Raw genomic sequence first — 20,130 nt, forward strand, 5'->3', positions numbered from 1 at the left:
TTCAGTTACAGAGAGGTACAAACACCCAGGTTTTGATTAGTAGTGAGGAGATAATGGTGTTGCATGCTGAACTTTAATTGATGAACAGCAGTCTGATGTATATCTTGTCTACGTGCTGCAAACTGAGTGGAGAGCCAGTGGAATGACATCCGCTGTAGACCTGCTCTGGTGGTAGATGAATTGCAGTGGGTCCAGTCCTTGCTTAGGCATAAGTTAATTCTAGCCGTCACCAACCTCTCAAATACTTCATTGCAATAGATGTGAATGCTACTGGGTGAGAGGCTTTGAGGCAGCTCACTCTGCTTTTTTTCAGACACCAGTATAATTGCTGCCCTTTTGAAGCATACATTGTATTTTACATTCATTCTGTGTATATTATTTATATTCTATGATGTCTTATGTGCATTGATTGAATTTTTACATTTTCTTCTGTTGAAATTTGTAGTTTTGAACAATACTACTTCTGTTTAATCACACTAGTATAAACCTTAAACGTTAAGTATATGGATATTTTGTTGCATGTTTCATTTCTTTTCATTTTAGTTCATAAAAATGCACAAATACATGTTGATTCTGCAAATTATTTCATTTGGAGTGCAATGAAGTAAGGACAGGAAGACATAGAATATGACTGAATGTAATACATACAGGTTAGTAGTACTCTGCTATAGAGTTAAAATGTTTACTAGCTTAAATGTGCTTCAAACATTTCATTTATTGTTTGGTACTGTAGTTTTTGATAAACTATGCTGTATATAAGAGCAATATTTTTACAGTCTATAAACATAGTTCAAACGCAAATTATTATTTATGATTTTTAGGCTCTGCAGAAACTGACCACCCAGTACCTCAAGAAGGATTGGATTGGATTAAAGATTGATGAAAGAAGTGAACACAACAGGTAAAAGTTATTAAAATGCTCATTTAGTCCAAGTGGCATATATATTTTTAACTGTACTCCTCATCTTTTTTTCTCCGGTCCTGCTGAAGGGTCTTGGCCTGAAACATTGACTGTTTACTCTTTTCCATAGATGCTGCCTCCAGCATTTTGTGTGTGTGGCTTGGATTTCAGCATCTGCAAATTATCTCTCGTTTTTGTTTGGCATATATTACATGGCTTTTTATAGGTGTGTGCATTCTTTAACTGTTTTTGTCAAAAAAAATCTGAAATGTAGAAATAATTCTCTGCATCTTAATTCTCTGATCATTTTAACTGAAATTTATTACTGGAGAGTTTGCATTTCTATTTAGCACTTGTACTCTTCATACATTTGATTTAAATGAAATTCAATGTTTGTACTATGCAATATTGGTTAAATTTAATTTGATTTGCTATGATACAAGGAAAAGATACAAAGATAAGTGGAGAAGCAGGTAGTGTTGAAGACTTGGACATGTTAGGAGAATGGGAAAAGAAGCAGCAGATGGAATATTATGCATCAAAGTGTATGCTCATGCTTTGTAAAAGAAATAAAGGCATGGAATATTTTCTAAACATGGATAAAATTAAAAACTCAGATGTGCAAAGGGACTTGGGAGTCCTTGTGCAACATTCCTTAAAAGGTTAACTTGCAGTTTGAGTTGGTGGTAAGGAAGGCAAATGCAATGTTAACCTTCATTTCGAGAAGACTAGAATATAAGAGCAAGGCTGTAATGCTGAGGCTTTATAAATGTATTTGTCAGACTACACATGGACTATTGTGAGCAATTGTCAGCCCCAATCTAAGAAAAGATTTGTTGACATTGGGGAGGATCCAGAGGAGGTTCATGAGAATGATTCCAGGAATGAAAGGGTTAAGACATGATGAATGTTTGATGGCTCTGACCTGAATTTGCTGGAGATTAGAGGAATGCAGGGAGATCTCATTAAAACCTATTGAATATTGCAAGACCTAGATTAGTGGTTGCCAATCAGTCAATCGCGATCGACTGGTCGATCTTTGAGTCTTTCCCACTAGATCCCAAAAAAAAAGAAAAAGAAATACACAAATACTGTTGTAATGTGAGCATTATAAAAATAAGTAATACTAATTAGAATAATGGTAATATAGCAATACTCCCGCTACAGAAAGCTGTTTGTAAAGAGAGGTTGTTTCTGGGGTTGCAGGGTTTTACTTCCGTTCGGGATTGAAGGCCCAGCAATCGTTTTTCACAAAGCATGCTGCTCAAAATAAGGCTGCTATTGAAGCATCATTTTGTGTAAGTCACGTTTTGGCTAAACACATGAAGCGTTTTACAGATGGCGATTTATTCAAGGAAGCAATGGCCATTCCGGCAGAGACTGTTTTAATGACTTTAAAAACAAAAAACAACATCAAAACCACAATACATAATATACCTCTTGGCTCTGCAACAGTGACAAGGAGGTTAGAGTCACTGTCAGAGGGCATAGATCGACAAGTGTTAAAGGACTTGTCACTCTGTGAATATTTTTCACTACAGTTCGATGAATCCCTAGATGTAATGCAAAAAGCTCAGCTTGTTGTATTTGGCAGAATGGCTTTCCAGGATTTTACAACAAAGGAGGACTTTCTCGCTGTTTTTCACTTAAAGGAGAGAACGAGAGGTGAGGATATTTACAATGAGTTAAAAAAATATGTCCATGTACATGACATCCCCATTCATAAACTGGTGGCAATTACTACTGATGGGGCCTCAGCAATGCGCGGTGTGTGCGTTGGTTTTATAGCACTGTGCCGTAATGACCCTGATTTTCCCGACTTCCTGGATTATCACTCTGTGATTGATTCATCAGCAGGCCTTGGCTAGGAAGGTCGTGGACTTTTCTCATGTAATGACACTGGTGGTCAAACTGATAAACTTGATGCGAGCAAAAGTGCTTCAGCAACACTTATTCAAGGCATTATTGGATGAGCTCGATGCCACTTACAGAGACATAATTCTTCAGGCTGATGTTTAGTGGCAAAGTGCTGCAACAATTTGTTGACTTGCTGCCTGAGGTAAAGATTTTTCCGTGGACAAGAAACTAGGAGCACTAGGAACTGTCAGATGATGCATGGCTACTGGATTTAGGGTTTCTGACAGACCTAATGGCTAAATTAAGTGCTTAACAACGAGCTCATGGGAAAAGACCAACACCTGCCCCGCATGATAAGCGCAGTAAATGTGTTTAAGGCCAAGCTCGGTATTTAGATTTCAAATTTAAAGAATGGGAGGCTGACACACTTTCCCAATTTGGAGAAAATATTACAGGCCATCAAGCGAAAAAATGCTTTTCGCCTTGAGCAGTACTGTGCTTACCTGGACAAACTGGTAATAGAGTTCGATCGGCATTTTGGGGAATTAAACGTCATGAAAGATATTGCTGCATTTATTTCAACCCCATTTCTCCCGTTCGATATAGAACAGATAGCAGCCAATTTCCCAACAAGTATTTGGTGTGCCAAGTGGTATTGAAATGGAAATAGTTGATTTGCAAAATGGCATCGAGCTTAAAGCAAGATCAAGGGACGGTGACTTTTGGGGGCTTGTTAGCAGGGAGAAGTTTCCTCATCTCACCACATGTGCACTAAAAGTCAGAGCCTACTTCGGGTCAACATCTGTGTGGAGTTGCATTTTCACAGATGAAAATTATTAAATGTAAGGACAGGAGCTGTCTTACTGACAAACTGTCTCAGACTGGCTGTCTGTAGTTATGAGCCAAATTTCAGGGAACTAGCAGAAAGTATTCAGCCCCAGTCATCACACTGAGTGCAAGAGTCAATTTTTATTCATTTATTTTTCATGTTGAAATAAAATTAAATAATGAGACTTAGAATTAAGGGTATGAAGTATTTTAATAGAGAAAGACAGCTATGGCCTGTTTGATATGCTAGTTGCAGTGTTTTCTTGGTTGAATTAATTTGAAAGTTTGACAAAAGCATTTTATGTAATTCAAATACAAATAAAATAAAAGGCCTCAAGTTGGAAGTATAATCTGAACTGTTTTTTTCTCTGCACGATTTAGTAGGTCGACCTTGCCTTTCACTGCAGCCGAGGTAGGGGATCTTGGGCTTAAAAAGGTTGGTGACCACTAGCCTAGATAGGGTGGATGTGGAGAGTATGTTACCTATAGTGGGTGAGTCTAGGACCAGAGGTCACAGCCTCAGCATAGTGGAACATCCATTTAAAACAGATGAGAAGGAATTTATTTAGCTAGAGAGTGGTGAAGCTGTGGAATTCATTGCCACAGATGGCTGTGAAGGCCAAGACATTAAGTATATTTAAAGTGAAGGTTGATAGATTCTTGGTTAGTCATGACATCAAAATTACTGGGAGAAGGCAGGAGAATAGAGTTGAAAGGGATAATATGTCAGCTGTGATGGAATGGCGGAGCAGACTAAGTGAGCTGAGTGGCCTAATTCTGCTCCTATGTCTTATAGTCCTTATAGTCATTTTCCTTGACGAGTTGCATAACTAATTCTCCAAATGAGTGTAGAGTTATACATTTATCATGTTTGGTTATTTCTGTCCTCTCCTGCCTATGACTGTTTTAAGACATGAAGATCATGAATGCTGTTAAGGTACAGTGGATTCTGGTTAATAGAGATACACCGGGACCAGTACATTTTGACCGTATTGAACAGCTGCCCCAATTAGCTGGTTTCATGGAAATAGTTTAAAAAATTCAATGTAAGTTTATTATCGAACTACATTTATGTCACCATGTACAACCTGAGATTCCTTTTCTTGTGGGCACTCACAGTAAGTACAAGAAACACAATAGAATCAATGAAAAACTACACCCAACAGGACGAACAACCACCAACTCTCTTCTTCCCTCTGGTCTCAGCTCTAATTCTTGCCGTGTTTTCACCTTCCCCTCTCTGAGGCAGACCGTTCTGTCCTCAGCAAGGGCCTTACCTTTATCCCCTTTCGCCCCCATTCGCCTGTACCTCAGTGAGCTCTGCTCCCGCCATGACGTTGAACTCTTCTTCCATTGACTCCATCTTGGGCCCACTTCTTTGACAAGCATTCCACACGCTTCACTAATGACCCTATTTCCTGTCTCCAACCCTCCTCCACATCTTGGACACCCCACTCTGGTTCTTTGCCTGCTCTGGATCTTCTCATGTTGAATTGCCAATGAGACATTAACCAATTCAACTTCAGCAATCCTCTCTCCTCTTTGAAGCTTACCCCCTCTGAACGCACTGCCCTCCACACTGCACCAATCCCAACCTTACGATCAAACCCACAGACAAAGGAAGTGCTGTTGTAGTGTGGCAGACCACCCTCAAACGTTCAACTCTGACACCACCACATAACTACCCCTTGAAGAGGTCCCTACTGTGGACCATCAGAAAGCTATCTCCGACACCATCACTGAACTCATCAACTCCTGGAAAACTCCCATCCATTGCTACCAAACTCATAGTTCCTTTACCCCGCACTGCTCACTTCTACCTCCTACCCAACATCTCTTTGCTACCTTTCCATTCCCTGCCCATGACGCCACATTTTCACCATGGATGTCCAGTCCCTCTATACTTCTATTCCCTGTCAAGAAGGCCTTAAAGCTCTCCACTTCTTTCTCAATCAAAGAATTAACCTGTTCTCCTCTATCACCACTCTCTTCTGTCAGGTAGAACTGACCCTCACCCTCAACAATACCTCCTTTGGCTCCTCCCACTAGTCCAGACTTGGGGATAGCTATGGGCATCTGCATTGGCCCCAGCAAAGCCTGCCTTTTTATTGGGTATGCAGAAAAGTCCATGTTCCAAGCCTTCCCCAGTAATGCTTGCTAGCTCTTCCTTAATGTTATAAATGCCTTATTGGTGCTGCTTCATACACCAGTGCTGAGCTCATCAATTTCATCAACTTTGCCTTCAGCTTCCACTCTGTCTTTAAATTCACTTGGTCCATTTCTGAGATTTCTCTACATTCTTGATCTCTCGGTCTCCATCTCTGGAGACAAACTGCCAGCTGATACAAAGAACGTAGAATAGTACAGCACAGTACAGGCCCTTCAGCACACAATGTTGTGCTGACCCTTAAACCCCGCCTTCCATATAACCCCCCCCCCCACCTTAAATTCCTCCAAATACCTGTCTAGTAGTCTATTAAATTTCACTAGTGTATCTGCTGCCACCACAGACTCAGGCAGTGCATTCCACGCACCATCCACTCTCTAAGTAAAAAACCTTTCTCTAATATCCCCCTTGAACTTCCCACCCCTTACCTTAAAGCCATGTCCTCTTGTATTAAGCAGTGGTGCCCTGGGGAAGAGGTGCTGGCTATCCATTCTATCTATTCCTCTTAATATCTTGTATACCTCTATCATGTCTCCTCTCATCCTCCTTCTCTCCAAAGAATAAAGCCCTAGCTCCCTTAATCTCTGATCGTAATCCATACTCTCTAAACCAGGCAGCATCCTGGTAAATCTCCTCTGTACCCTTTCCAATGCTTCCACATCCTTCCTATAGTGAGGTAACCAAAACTGGAAACAGTACTCCCAAGTGTGACCTAACCAGAGTTTTATAGAGCTGCATCATTACCTTGCGACTCTTAAACTCTGTCCCTCGACTTATGAAAGCTAACACCTCATAAGCTTTCTTAACTACCCTATCTACCTGTGCGGCAACTTTCAGGGATCTGTGGGCATGTATCTCCAGATCCCTCTTCTCCTCCACAGTACCAAGTGTCCTGCCACTTACTTTGTACTCTGCCTTGGAGTTTGTCCTTCCAAAGTGTACCACCTCACACTTCTCCCGGTTGAACTCCACCTGCCACTTCTCAGCCCACTTCTGCATCCTATCAATGTCTCTTTCCAATCTTCGACAATCCTCTACACTATCCACAACACCACCAACCTTTGTGTCATCTGAAATCTTGCCAACCCACCCTTCTACCCCCACATCCAGGTCGTTAATAAAAATCATGAAAAGTAGAGGTCCCAGAACCGATCCTCATGGGACATCACTAGTCAGAACCCTCCAATCCGAATGTACTCCCTCCACCACGACCCTCTGCCTTCTGCAGGCAAGCCAATTCTGAATCCACCTGGTCAAACTTGCCTGGATCCCATGCCTTTTGACTTTCTGAATAAGCCTATCGTGTGGAACCTTGTCAAATGCCTTACTAAAATCCATGTAGATCACATCCACTGCACTACCCTCATCTATATGCCTGGTCACCTCCTCAAAGAACTCTATCAGACTTGATAGACACGATCTGCCCTTCACGAAGCCATGCTGACTGTCCCTGATTAGACTATGATTCTCTAAATGCCCATAGATCCCATCTCTAAGAATCTTTTCCAACAGCTTTCCCACCACAGACGTAAGGCACACTGGTCTAAAATTACCCGGACTATCCCTACTACCTTTTTTGAACAAGGGGACAACATTCACCTCCTTCCAATCCTCCAGTACCATTCCAATGGACAACAAGGACATAAAGATCCTAGCCAGAGGCTCAGCAATCTCTTCCCTCGCCTCGTGGAGCAGCCTGGGGAATATTCCGTCAGGCCCCGGGGACTTAACCGTCCTAATGTATTTTAACAACTCCAACACCTCCTCTCCCTTAATATCAACATGCTCCAGAACATCAACCTCACTCATATTGTTCACACAGTCATCAAGTTCCCTCTCATTGGTGAATACCGAAGAGAAGTATTCACTGAGGACCTCGCTCACTTCCACAGCCTCCAGGCACATCTTCCCACCTTTATCTCTAATCAGTCCTATCTTCACTCCTGTCATCCTTTTGTTCTTCACATAATTGAAGACTGTCTTGGGGTTTTCCTTTACCCTACTTGCCAAGACCTTCTCATGCCCCCTTCTTGCTCTCCTCAGCCCCTTTTTAAGCTCCTTTCTTGCTACCCTATGTTCCTCAATAGACCCATCTAATCCTTGCTTCCTAAACCTCATGTATGCTGCCTTCTTCCACCTGACTAGATTTTCCACCTCACTTGTCACCCATGGTTCCTTCACCCTCCCATTCTTTATCTTCCTCTCCAGGACAAATTTATCCCTAACATCCTGCAAGAGATCCCTAAACATCGACCACATGTCCATAGTACATTTCCCTGCAAAAACATCATCCCAATTCACACCCGCAAGTTCTAGCCTTATAGCCTCATAATTTGCCCTTCCCCAGTTAAAAATGTTCCAGTCCTTTTGATTCTATCCTTTTCCATGATAATGTTAAAGGCCAGGGAGCAGTGGTCACTGTCCCCCAGATGCTCACCTTTTACAAATCTATGGATTCCCACGGTTATCTTGACTATACCTCTTCCTACCCAGTCTCCTGTAAAAGTGCAGTTCCGTTTTCTCAGTTCCTTTGTTTCTGCAGCCTCTTGTTCCCAAGATCCAGCTTTCCCTTCCTTTCCATCAGAGATGTCCTTCTTCATAAAATGGTCCTCCTTCTATTCCTCCAATATTGATGCTGTCCTCACCCAGATCTCCTCCATTTCTCGAACATCTGTGCTCACCCTATCTTCACACCGCTTTAACAGTGATAAGAGTTCCTCTTATCCTTACCACCCATGAGCCTCCGCATCCAACGCATTCTCCTCAACTTTCACCATCTCCAAAGAGATCCTACTACCAAGCATGTCTTTACCCCCATCCTTTCACTTTTATAGGGATCGCTCCCTCCATGATTCCCTTGTGTCCATTTCTCCTTCCCCTCTAATCTCCCTCCGGGCACTTATCCCTGCCAACAGCCAAAGTGCTGTACCTGACCGTTCACCTCCTCCCTCACCTCTATTCAGGACCTAAGCAGTCCTTCTAGGTGAGGCAACACTTCACCTTCGAATTTACTGGGGTCATCTGTTGTGTCCACCGCTCCCAATGGGGCCTCCTCTGCATTGGTGAGACTCGTCATAAATCAGGAGACTGCTTCATCGAGCATCTCCACTCCATCTGCCAAAAGCTGAACTTCCCAGTGACTAAATGTCTTAATTCCAATTCCAATTTCCATTCCCATTCCAATTTCCATTCCCATGCCGACATGTTGGTCACTGGCTTCCTCTTGTGCCACAATGAGGCCACCTTCAGGGTGGAGGTGCAACACCTTATATTTCATCTCGGTAGCCTCCAAACTAAAGCCAAGAATATCAATTTCTCCTTTTGGTTAAAAAAATGTTTTCCCACCCCCTTCCCTCTTCCTCTGTTCCCCACTCTGGTCTCTTGCTTCATCTCACCTGCCTATCACCTCCACTGGCTCCCTGTCTTCCTTCTCTTTCTCCTAATGGTCCACTCTCCTCTCCTATCACATTCCTTCCTCTCCAGCCATTTACTTTTCCTAACCACCTGGCTTCACCTGTCACCTCTCACAGCACGCTGGAGGAACTCAGCAGGTCGAGCAGCATCCGTGGAAACGATCAGTCAACGTTTCGGGCCAGAACCCTTCGTCAGGACCCCTGCATCTGCAGAGTATTTTGTGATTATGATTCACCTATCACCTTCTAGCTAGTCACCTTCCCTCCCCCGCCCACCTTTTTATTCTGTCTTTCTTTTTCCCTTTCCAGTTGTGAGAAGGGTTTTGACCCAAAATGTTGACTGTTTATTTATTTCTATAGATGCTGCCTGTCCTGCTGAGTTCCTCCAGCATCTTGTGTGTTTGTTTTGGATTTCGAGTATCTGCCGAATTTCTCCTGTTCCAAATTGTCTTGCTACTATTTCTCGCGAAATATCAGTTGACATGAACACACACAACAGATGCTATTTAAAAACTGTTTACTCTAAGTACATTGTAGTGTCTAATGACCTCACAAGTGCACACGACTGACACTAGTTAGAAACTGTTTGGAAATCGTCTCCTGCCCCAATTAAGCAGCATTGTGTCCCAAATTAAACAGTAGGAATTCTGACTATTTCTTTGATTAGTTTTTGTTCTTTAATGGTTGTCCCAAATAAGCAACTGGCCCAATTAACCAGAATCTTCTATTTAGTTTTTGTGTTGATCCTGCTCTGCTGCTTCACAAAAAGCTTTGGTCAACAGAGTGTGTAGGGGCTATGACTATTTTATTTGAAAGGCCGAGGTAAAGTTGACATGGAGAGGTTATTTCCAATAGGGGAGATTCTAGGACCAGAGGGCACCACCTCAGAATAGAAGGACATCCCTATAAAATAGAGATGACAAGGTATTTCTTTAACCAGAGAGTGGTGAATTTGTGGAATTCTTTGCCACAGGCAACTAGTGGAAGCCAAGGCATCAGTGTATTTAAAGCGAATGTCAATAGGTTCTTGATTAATAAAGGTGTCAAAGTTTACAGTACGTGGAGAAAGCAGGAAAATGGTGTTGAGAGGGAAAGTTAGCCATGATCAGATTCAATGGGCTTGAATGATCTAAATTCTACTCCTTCGTCTTATGGTTAGTATCCTGGAATTTTTTTAGATAAGGAATTGAGTAGTGACCCATCAACTGCATGCCTACAGATGACTTCCCACACAAGATATGATATTGCTCACTTTCAAGTTTATGTCAGCGTATTCCAATGTGTGAAGAAAGCCTTCTAAATTTTCCTTTGATTCCTTTGATTCTCTTTTTATTAGTTTTTGTAACCTTGACCTCATGTTACCATCTTTCTGATCAGTGGAAATATTCACCTTCATTCTCCATCTCCTCCCCCATATGACTTTGGAAACCTGAACCCATAAATTTCTATCCCATCCAACAACACCTTATATGCTTTGACCTGTATAATTTTGCTCAATAATCTGCAAAATTCATTCATATATCTGATGCAGAAGTCTGCCTTAAGGGCAAGTGTGATAATTGTTGCGTTAGTACAGGGGTTCCCAACCTAGGGTCCACAGATCCCTAGATTAATGGTAGAGGTCTACGGCATAAAAATTGGTTGAGTACCCCGGCTTTAGTGTAACTAATGGCTGCATTTGAGGCAGTGGAATTTGCTACTTGAAGCTACAGTGTCCCCTAATATTCTGTTCTTAACCCTTCAGATCTTTCCCCATCACTTCACATCCTCTTCTCCATTCATACCTATTTTGTTGTAACTGCTCCTCTCACCAACCTGATTTAATCTGCTTCTCCCATCAGTTTGATTTTCAGTCACTGATATTCCAAGGCTTCAACCCAACAACTGCTCATGGCACTAGATAACCATGAAGGTTCTGGTTTCAACTGCAATCGATACTCTTGATCTCTCATCTTAGGCTTTGAACGCAGAAAAGTTTTGCTGTTGGGTGCCTATGCATTGGATCACAATGAAATCATAATTCGATATATCTTTCTTTGCATGGGTTATCTTCTTGCCCCATTCTCTAGTTCAAAATGTGTAGCACAACTCCAAACAGTACCACAAGCTTTTCCTCTGCTTGCGATACTCAAAAAGTATTTTTATTTCATTCATGCAGTCTGTGGAGGTGCGTCCATTCACTAGATCTCCATATGTCCATATTAAATTGCTCAATCATAGAAATCCTGAAGTTGACAGTGATGCTGTAGTAAAATTAAGTGTATGATTAATTCTTAATGTGCTGTCAATAGCTGTATCAGTATATCTAAAAATTCAAATTTCTCTCATTTGTTAGATGTTCTCCTCTAGTGCGTTCAGCCAGTAACAAATTGTTATCTTAAAAATGTCCCATATCCTGAGCTTTACTAAACAGCAGAGGGACAGACTAATTGTATGAAAAATACAGTACATCTTCAACTTAACCTCTGACCTTGAACCTGCTTTAAATTAAACTTAGCTTTTCACAACTAAAAAAACTTAAACTGCCAAGTTAAAATCCCCATCTTCTCTCACCTTCATTAATTTTACCTCCTCTGCTTGTTAACATCTGACTAAATCCGCAACTGCATTTCACATGAAGTTGTATTAAAAATATTATTTGTTTATAGACTGACAGGTAAAAATGTTATCTCAAGCAATTGATTGCAAATTGCTTCAGGAATGATTGCTTTCTTTTCTGGTATTTCTGTCTGAAGGAATGTCAAAGTGCTTCATTCCAATCCAAATAAAGGGTGTGGCTGCCAAAATACAGTATGGCTAAAAGATTACATCATATGAAAACATTTTTGAAGTGGCAGGTCATGAGGTATCTCATTCTTGAAAATGTTCTTTTGGCATCTATAAAACTTAATATGCAATCATTGCTTGAAGATATTATAAATTGTTTGCTGATATACATTCAATAAATGATAGGACTCTGAAGCTCTGAGCAGAATGACCTCAGTATACATTTCAAGAATCCCTGAAAGTATTCATTCTCTCTCTCACTCTCTCACTCTCTCACTCTCTCACTCTCTCTCTCTCTCTCTCTCTCTCTCTCTCTCTCTCACTCTCTCACTCTCTCACTCTCTCACTCTCTCACTCTCTCACTCACTCACTCACTCACTCACTCACTCACTCACTCACTCACTCACTCACTCACTCTCACTCTCACTCTCTCTCTCTCTCTCTCTCTCTCTCTCTCACTCTCTCACTCTCTCACTCTCTCACTCTCTCTCTCTCTCTCTCTCTCTCTCTCTCTCTCACTCTCACTCTCACTCTCACTCTCACTCTCACTCTCACTCTCTCTCTCACTCTCACTCTCACTCTCACTCTCACTCTCACTCTCACTCTCACTCTCACTCTCACTCTCTCTCACTCTCTCACTCCCCTCCCCCCAGGGATTTTCAGGAATTACTTGAGAATTTGAAATGTTAAAGCATTGAAGGCCTCTGATATACAGTATTATTGGAATATAAAGTTAGCTTATTTAAGTGCTTGGTGCTTGATGACTGGGTTGGGTATGTTGGGCAGAATAACTATTTGCTTCCACTACTATGTTTTCTGTTGATTGAATGCCAAAAATATATAGTGTGAGCATACAACCTATTGGCAAAAGGTACTTTCTTCCTATGGATGCTGTCTGGCCTGCTGAGTTCCAGCTACATTTTGTGTGTGTTGTTGGCAAAAGGTACTGTTGCCTTGAATTATTCGGTACTTCATTTGTGTACAAAATGTGAAGATATCAAATAAATCATTGCAGTGTATTTCTCATCCATGATTCTGTTGTTAATATTCTGAGTTGTCCATTTCTTTCTTTTTAATAATCATATTATAGTTTTCTTACAGTAATATCTCATTACATAATGTTAAGAACATGTAGTGCAACATTAATTGCATGTTGTTTAATATATTTTGAGTATTAAATTTGCTAGTTTCAACCAACCGAATACAAGATAAGTTAGAAACAAGCAACACACACAAAATGCTGGTGAATGCAGCAGGCCAGGCAGCATCTATAGGAAGAAGTACAGTCGACGTTTCGGGTCGAGACCCTTCATCAGGACTAACAGAAAAAGAGATAGTAAGAGATTTGAAAGGGTGGGGGGAAGGCACGAAATGATAGGAGAAGACAGGAGGGGGAGGGATGAAGCCAAGAGCTGGGAAGTTGATTGGCAAAAGGGAGAGAAGGCTGGAGAAGGAGGATTATCATGGGACAGAAGGCCTTGGAAGAAAGAAAGGGGGAGGGGAGCACCAGAGGAAGATGGAGAACAGGCAAGGAGTTATTGTGAGAGGGAAAGAGAAAATAATTAATAGGGATGGGGTAAGAAGGGGAGGAGGGGCATTATGGAAGTTAGAGAAATCAATGTTCATGCCATCCCACTAGGGATAGGCTTCCTCTTGTCCTCACCTACCACCCCACCAGCCTCCATGTCCAACATATAATTCTCCGTAACTTCTGCCATCTCCAAGGGGATCCCACCACCAAGCACCTTTCCCTCCCTCCTACTTTCTGCTTTCTGCAGGGATCGGTCCCTACGCGACTCCCTTGTCCATTCATCCCCCCATCCCTTCCCACCGATCTCCCTCCTGGCACTTATCCTTGTAAGCAGAACAAGTGCTACACCTGCCCTTACACTTCCTCCATCACCACCATTCAGGACTCCAGACAGTCCTTCCAGGCGAAGCAACACTTCACCTGTGAGTTGGCTGGGGTGATATACTGCATTCGGTGCTCCTGGTGTGGCCTTCTATATATTGGTGAAACCCGACGCAGATTGGGAGACTGCTTCGCTGGACACCTACACTCTGTCCACCAGAGGAAGCAGAATCTCCCAGTGGCCACACATTTTAATTCCACATCCCATTCCCATTCCAATATATCCATCCATGGCCTCCTGTACTGTCGAGATGAAGCCACACTCAGGTTGGAGGAGCAACACCTTATATTCCGTCTGGGTAGCCTCCAACCTGATGGCATGAAAATTGATTTCTCAAACTTCCGTTAATGCTCCTCCTCCCCTTCTTACCCCATCCCCAATTATTTATTTATTTTCTCTCTTTCCCTCTCACAATAACTCCTTGCCTGTTCTCCATCTTCCTCTGGTGCTCCCCTCCCCCTTTCTTCCTTCCAAGGCCTTCTGTCCTATGATACCCCCCCCCCCTTCTCCAGCCTTGTATCCCTTTTGCCAATCAACTTCCCAGCTCTTAGCTTCATCCCTCCCCCTCCTGTCTTCTCCTATCATTTCGGGTCTCCCCCTCCCCCTCCCACTTTCTTACTATCTCTTTGTTTCCGTTAGTCCTGACGAAGGGTCTCGACCCGAAACATCGACTGTACTTCTTCCTATAGATGCTGCCTGGCCTGCTGCGTTCCACCAGCGTTTTGTGTGTGTTGCTTGAATTTCCAGCATCTGCAGATTTTCTCGTGTTTGCGTAAGTTAGAAACAAGTTATTCAAACGCTATTTTTAATGGTGCATTATACAAAGTAAAGTTAGGATTACCCCTGGACTTGCAGACATATACTATTACTAGTACAAGTACTAGTAGTACATTTGTACTGGTAAAAATGAACATGGGGGTGTGGGGGTGAGAGTTTAAAGGCAACCTGGGGCTAAGTTTTTTTATGCAGACCATCCTAGGTGTTTGGAATAGGTAACCAGAGAAGCAGGCAGTTTGATGGAGTTTATGAGGCTCTCAGGCATATATGAAGGGAATGGAGGGATATGGATGATAGACAGGAGAGGAACACTTGTGGCATCAAGATTGGCTCATTATGGGCCAATTGGTCTGCCCAATGCTGTACTGTGCTGAATTCTATACTCTTTCATTTGAAAAATAAAGTTCTAGTGTTTTGGTGTTCTTGGCTGGAAGTGTTGAGCTGAGCTGACTTGTGAACTATTTACCATCAAAGTTAGCATCTTAATTCTTATACTTGCAGAAAGAAAACATGATTGGTTTTCAGCTGTGCTTTGTCTGAAAAACAGAGTGCAAAAAATGTTGCTGTAACATTTTTACTTTGAATTGACTGGATGACAGGTGTTTATAGTGATAATACTCCAGCGGACAGGAGAAGCACTCTACTTTCTATTTGGTGTGTGTGTCTGTACTATATATATATATATATAGACCTCTCATTCTTTTAAATTCCAGTAAACATAGTTTATCGCTCAAAAAAAACAACACTCATCCCAGCAATTTTTCAGTGCACTACCTCCAAGTCTTGCAAGTATAGGCCCATTTTGCTTCATCTCTCTTGCTGGTCCGAGTCCCAATCCCAGTAATCAGTCTTTGGTAAAGCTTCATTGGACTTCTTCGATTGCTTGTTCATCTTTGCTTGAGTAGGGAGAGCAGACCTTTACATACTCTTCAGGCGTGGTTTCCCCATGGTCCTGTGTAAGGCATCTTAATTCTCTCCTGTACCTGCATATTCTGTGATTTCTATATGCAGGATGTATCCTTCTGAGCATCAGATTGTCATTCTCTTGCAATTTAAGCGTACTTTCCTTTTCTAACACGAGAAAATCTGCAGGTGCTGGAAATCCAAAGTGACACACACAAAATGCTGGAAGGAACTTAGCAGGTCAGGCAGCATCTATAGAAAAGAATAAACAGTCATCATTTAAACCCTCAAAACTGTAATGTGTAAAGTATTTTCATAGACAATTAATTCATTCTTCTATTGAAGTTTTGATCTGATGAGTTTTAAGAATTTAAGAATTAAAAGTTTTGGGCCAAGACTGGGAAGGAAGGGCGAGAGGCATCTTTCCTCTTAGACCTGAAGAAGGGTCTTAGCCCGAATCATTGACAGTTTACTCACTTCCATCGATGTTGCCTGACCTGTTGAGTTACCCCAGCATCTTCTAACAAAATGGATAATTATTTTAACCCATATTATTCTATCTCCCATTTTCTTGTTCACCTAACCTAGATCTGTTGTATGTCCTTGACACCTTCCTCAGAAACCACAGCATCACCTAGAGTAGTACTATGAGCAAACGGGGACATGCAATACTTAGTCCCTAAACATTGATGCTGTCTTGATATCATCATTGACATTGATATAGATGGCTAACACCCTTGCATCCATCCTTGTGGTACCCCACGAATTTCTGCCTCCCAACTTAAACAATTAGTTTATGTTTCCAATACACATAATGTGCTGTAGGATCTCAGCAGGTCAAGCAGCATCTATAGATGGGAATAAAGTGTCAGTATTTCAAGCTGAGACCCTTCATCAGGTTTATTCCCTTCTATAGATGCTGCCTGACCTGCTGAGCTCTTCCAGACATTGTATTGTTCTAGATTTCCAGCATCTGGAGTACTACTTGTGTCTACAGTTTATGTTTGCTAAGTTTTCAGTTTGTTTATCTTTATTACTGTGTTACCCTAATACCTTGAGTTATAATTTTGTACAGAGCTCTTATGTGATGCTTTATCAAAGGCCTTCTTGTAAATTCAAATATAGCTGAGCCACTGGCTGTCCCTCAGCTATCTTTTGGTTAAACCCTCAAAACTCTAAAGTGTAAGGTATTTTCATAGACAATGAATTCATTCTTCTATTCAAGTTTTGATCTGATGAGTTTGACACTTTTAAGAATTAAAAGTTTGTTGATTTATTTCTTCATTGTTACAATGAGGTAAGAATAATGGAAGTGAAGTATTGCAGTAGTGTCAAGTGGTTCATCTGATTTTCCTGTCATCCTGTCCATACATTTCCATACAGTGGCCAAATAAATGCCATATTAGATATAATGAAGCCTTCCCTGACAGAAGTATCATTAAATGTAGAATTTTAGTTGCAGAAAAATGTGCCTCTTATATTATTCTCTTAAAGTTACTAAATGAAGGCATGATTTGAAGATGGTTTGACCCTATTGTGCAGAAAAAGATCTTGATTCTTCTGTTCTCATGAAATTGATTCAAATCCAGAAAGGGGAAATTTAAAAATGTTTTATACAAATTTGGCAGCTCCAAGTTTTGCTTTTAATAAGCAATGTGGAAGGTGTAGAAACCATTGTATAGGCATACTAAAATTCTAAATATTTGTTTTTGTTGTATGTTACAGGAGCATTCTTGCAGTATGGAAGTCTTATCTAGAAGGAACCTTACATTTGGCCCAGTCTCGAATCATAGCATCTGAAAACTATAGGAATCACATCTTGGAACCTGCTAAAATTGTAAAAAGTATTAAAGAACAGCAGCTGAAAAAGGTATTTGCAAATTGGTTGCTCAGTATCTTTTCCTTCATAACTAATTGATATCATAGAGAGCTATGCAGGATTACAAATATCTTAGAAATTCCATTTTTTTTTCACAGTATAACTTTTCATTTGTTTCACTTAATTACTGTTAACAGTACAGAATAAGACCATTCAGTCCGTCGGACCCATTATTATCCCAGCAGAGAATTCGGGCCTCTCTGTGTAGCCTTGCAAGTGTAATCAGCTACTTTTTGACTTGTTTACCACTTTCTGAACTAAAGGGTGGCCAATTAATGCACCAACATTAACTTCAGACATGGGAGGAAACCAGTATAGCCGATGGACACTCTATAGTTATGGGGAGAATGTGTAAATTCCACACAGATAGCAGCTGAGGTTAACATTGAACCCGGTCCCTGAAGCTGTGAGCCATCAGCTGTAAATGCTGCCTTTTGTTCGTTTCGTTCAAGCATTCAAATTGACTATTCTATTCAAGTGCATTTTATTAAAAAGAATCATTTTCTACTTTTTCTTGTGTTTTTACAGAGTAATAGCCTTTTAGTCAATCAACCGTTTGAATCTCCTCTGCTATATATTGAGATCATTGCTGATCCAATCATTTCATCATGTCTTGTTTTTGCACACTCCATTAGGATTGAGAATAAGTTATTCCTGCTCCAGTATTGAGTTGACATGAGATCAATATGAAAACCACAGATTATTTCATAGAAGGACGTGGTGGTATAGGTGGATATTTTTTGTTGTGGTCCTTTTACCTTTTACACAAGGCTTTTGTGCTTGATGGTCTCAGGACATCCTAAATATGCATTTACCATTTTGAGCAATCATGAGCCATGGATTTCCAGAAGTTAATGGGGTACATACATTCTTAAGGGATACTCAGAGCCCACCTTTGAATAATTTCTTCCGACCATGAGAACTCTGAACAGAGAGTCCGTTTTGGGATGCCGTCGTCAAATAAGCCCAGAAGTGCCCTGCCAAAGGTAGCTAACTGAAAGGGGGAATGTTGACTTACAGAAGACGCTGACATTGTTTCTGCGTCTTTCCAGTGGATTGGGAAGATTTTGTGAAGATGATTTGTGTTTTTCCAGCTAATGATTGTTGCTGCCTGAGCTGTGGACTGGAAATGTTGATGAACGTGAGGCTGGAACAAGGTTGCAGGGCACAGGACTGTTGCTCAAAACTAGTTGCCCACTATCCTCCTGTCCAAAGTTACTCTGATCCTACCACCAAACATATCTTTACCTACCCCCCCTTCCCCTTTCCACAGGTATTGCTACCTCTGTCATTCCCTTGAACATTCATCCATCCCCACTAATCTCCCTTCCACCACTTATCCCTGCAAGCGGTCAAAGTGCTCTACCTGCCCATTCACCTCCTCCCTCACCTCTTTTGAGGGCCCCAAACTGTCCTTCCAGGTCAGGCAACACTTCACTTGCAAATCTGCTGGGGTCATCTATTGTGTCCATTGCTCCCAATACGGCAGCCTCTACGTTGATAAGTCACATCGTAAGTTGGGAAACTGTTGAGCACCTCCGCTCCATCCACCAAAAGTGGAACTTACCTGAGGCCAAACAATTAATTCCAATTCCCATTCCCATTCTGACATATCGGTCCATGGCCTCCTCTTGTGCCATTATGAGGCCACCCTCAGAGTAAAGGACAAATACCTTGTGTTCCAATGGGGTAGCCTCCAACCTGATGGCATGAATATCAATTTCTCCTTCTGGTTTTAAAAAAATATCCGAACCATTCCCCTCTTCTATTCCCCATTCTGGTCTCTTACCTTTTCTTGCCTGTCTATCACCTCCACTGGCTCCACCTCCTCCTTCCCTTTTTGCTATGGTACACTCTCCTCTCCTATCACATTCCTTCCTCTCCAGCCCCTTATCTTTCCTGCCCACCTGTCTTCACCTATCACCTTCTAGCTACACCCAACCTTTTTATTCTGGCATCTTTCCCCTTCTGTTCAGTTGTGAAGAAGGGTCTTGGCCTGAAGCATTGACACTGTATTCATTTCCATAAATGCTGCCTGACCTGCTGAATTCCTCCAGCATTTTGTGTGTGTTGCTTTAAGTGTCTTTTGTCTCTTTCTGGAAACTATGCACTTATTCTGTCTCCACAGCTCTCTGGAGTATATAATTCCGGAAATTCATGATTCTTCAAGAAAATATTCCTCATTGCCATTTGAAATGAGTAACCCATTATTCTGAAACCACATCACAAACAAGAGAAAATCTGCAGATGCTGGAAATGCATCTATGGAAAAGAGTGCAGTTGACTTTTCGGGCCACAGCCTTCAGCAGGACTGGAGAAAAAAATGCTGAGGAGTACATTTAAAAGGTGGGGGAGGGAAAGAGAAACACACGATGATAGGTGAAATCTGAAGGGGGAGGGATGAAGTAAAGAGCTTGGAAGTTGATTGGTGGGGACAGGGCTGGAGAAAGGGGAGTCTGATAGAAGAGGACAGAAGTCCATGGAAGAAAGGAAAGTGAGGAGGACCACCAAAGGGAGGCAATGGGTGGGCAAGGAGATAAGGTGAGAGCTGGAAAAGGGGATGTACTCTTTTTCCATAGATGTTGCCTGGCCTGCTGAGATTCTCCAGCATTTTGTGTGTGTTATTCTGAAACCACATGTCTAGTTCCAGATATCTCATTAGCAAAACATCCTTCGGCCATTCCCTGTGTTAATCTCCCTAGAATATTTTGTTTCAATAAGACCAC

General features: G+C 41.7%; 1 protein-coding gene across 4 annotated transcripts in view; it reads left to right on the forward strand.

The window, feature by feature from the left end:
- LOC134349702 (F-BAR and double SH3 domains protein 2-like) overlaps positions 1 to 20,130 on the forward strand; it is a 253,167-nt gene that overhangs the window by 99,778 nt on the left and 133,259 nt on the right. For all 4 annotated transcript variants that reach the window (XM_063054428.1, XM_063054429.1, XM_063054427.1 and 1 more), the window contains 2 exons: positions 822 to 901; positions 17,251 to 17,395. In XM_063054428.1, coding sequence (XP_062910498.1) covers positions 822 to 901; positions 17,251 to 17,395 — 225 coding nt within the window. The remainder of the gene's footprint in view (positions 1 to 821; positions 902 to 17,250; positions 17,396 to 20,130) is intronic.

Source organism: Mobula hypostoma, chromosome 7 (genome assembly GCF_963921235.1).
Source record: "Mobula hypostoma chromosome 7, sMobHyp1.1, whole genome shotgun sequence".
In the NCBI taxonomy this organism is placed as follows: domain Eukaryota; kingdom Metazoa; phylum Chordata; class Chondrichthyes; order Myliobatiformes; family Myliobatidae; genus Mobula; species Mobula hypostoma.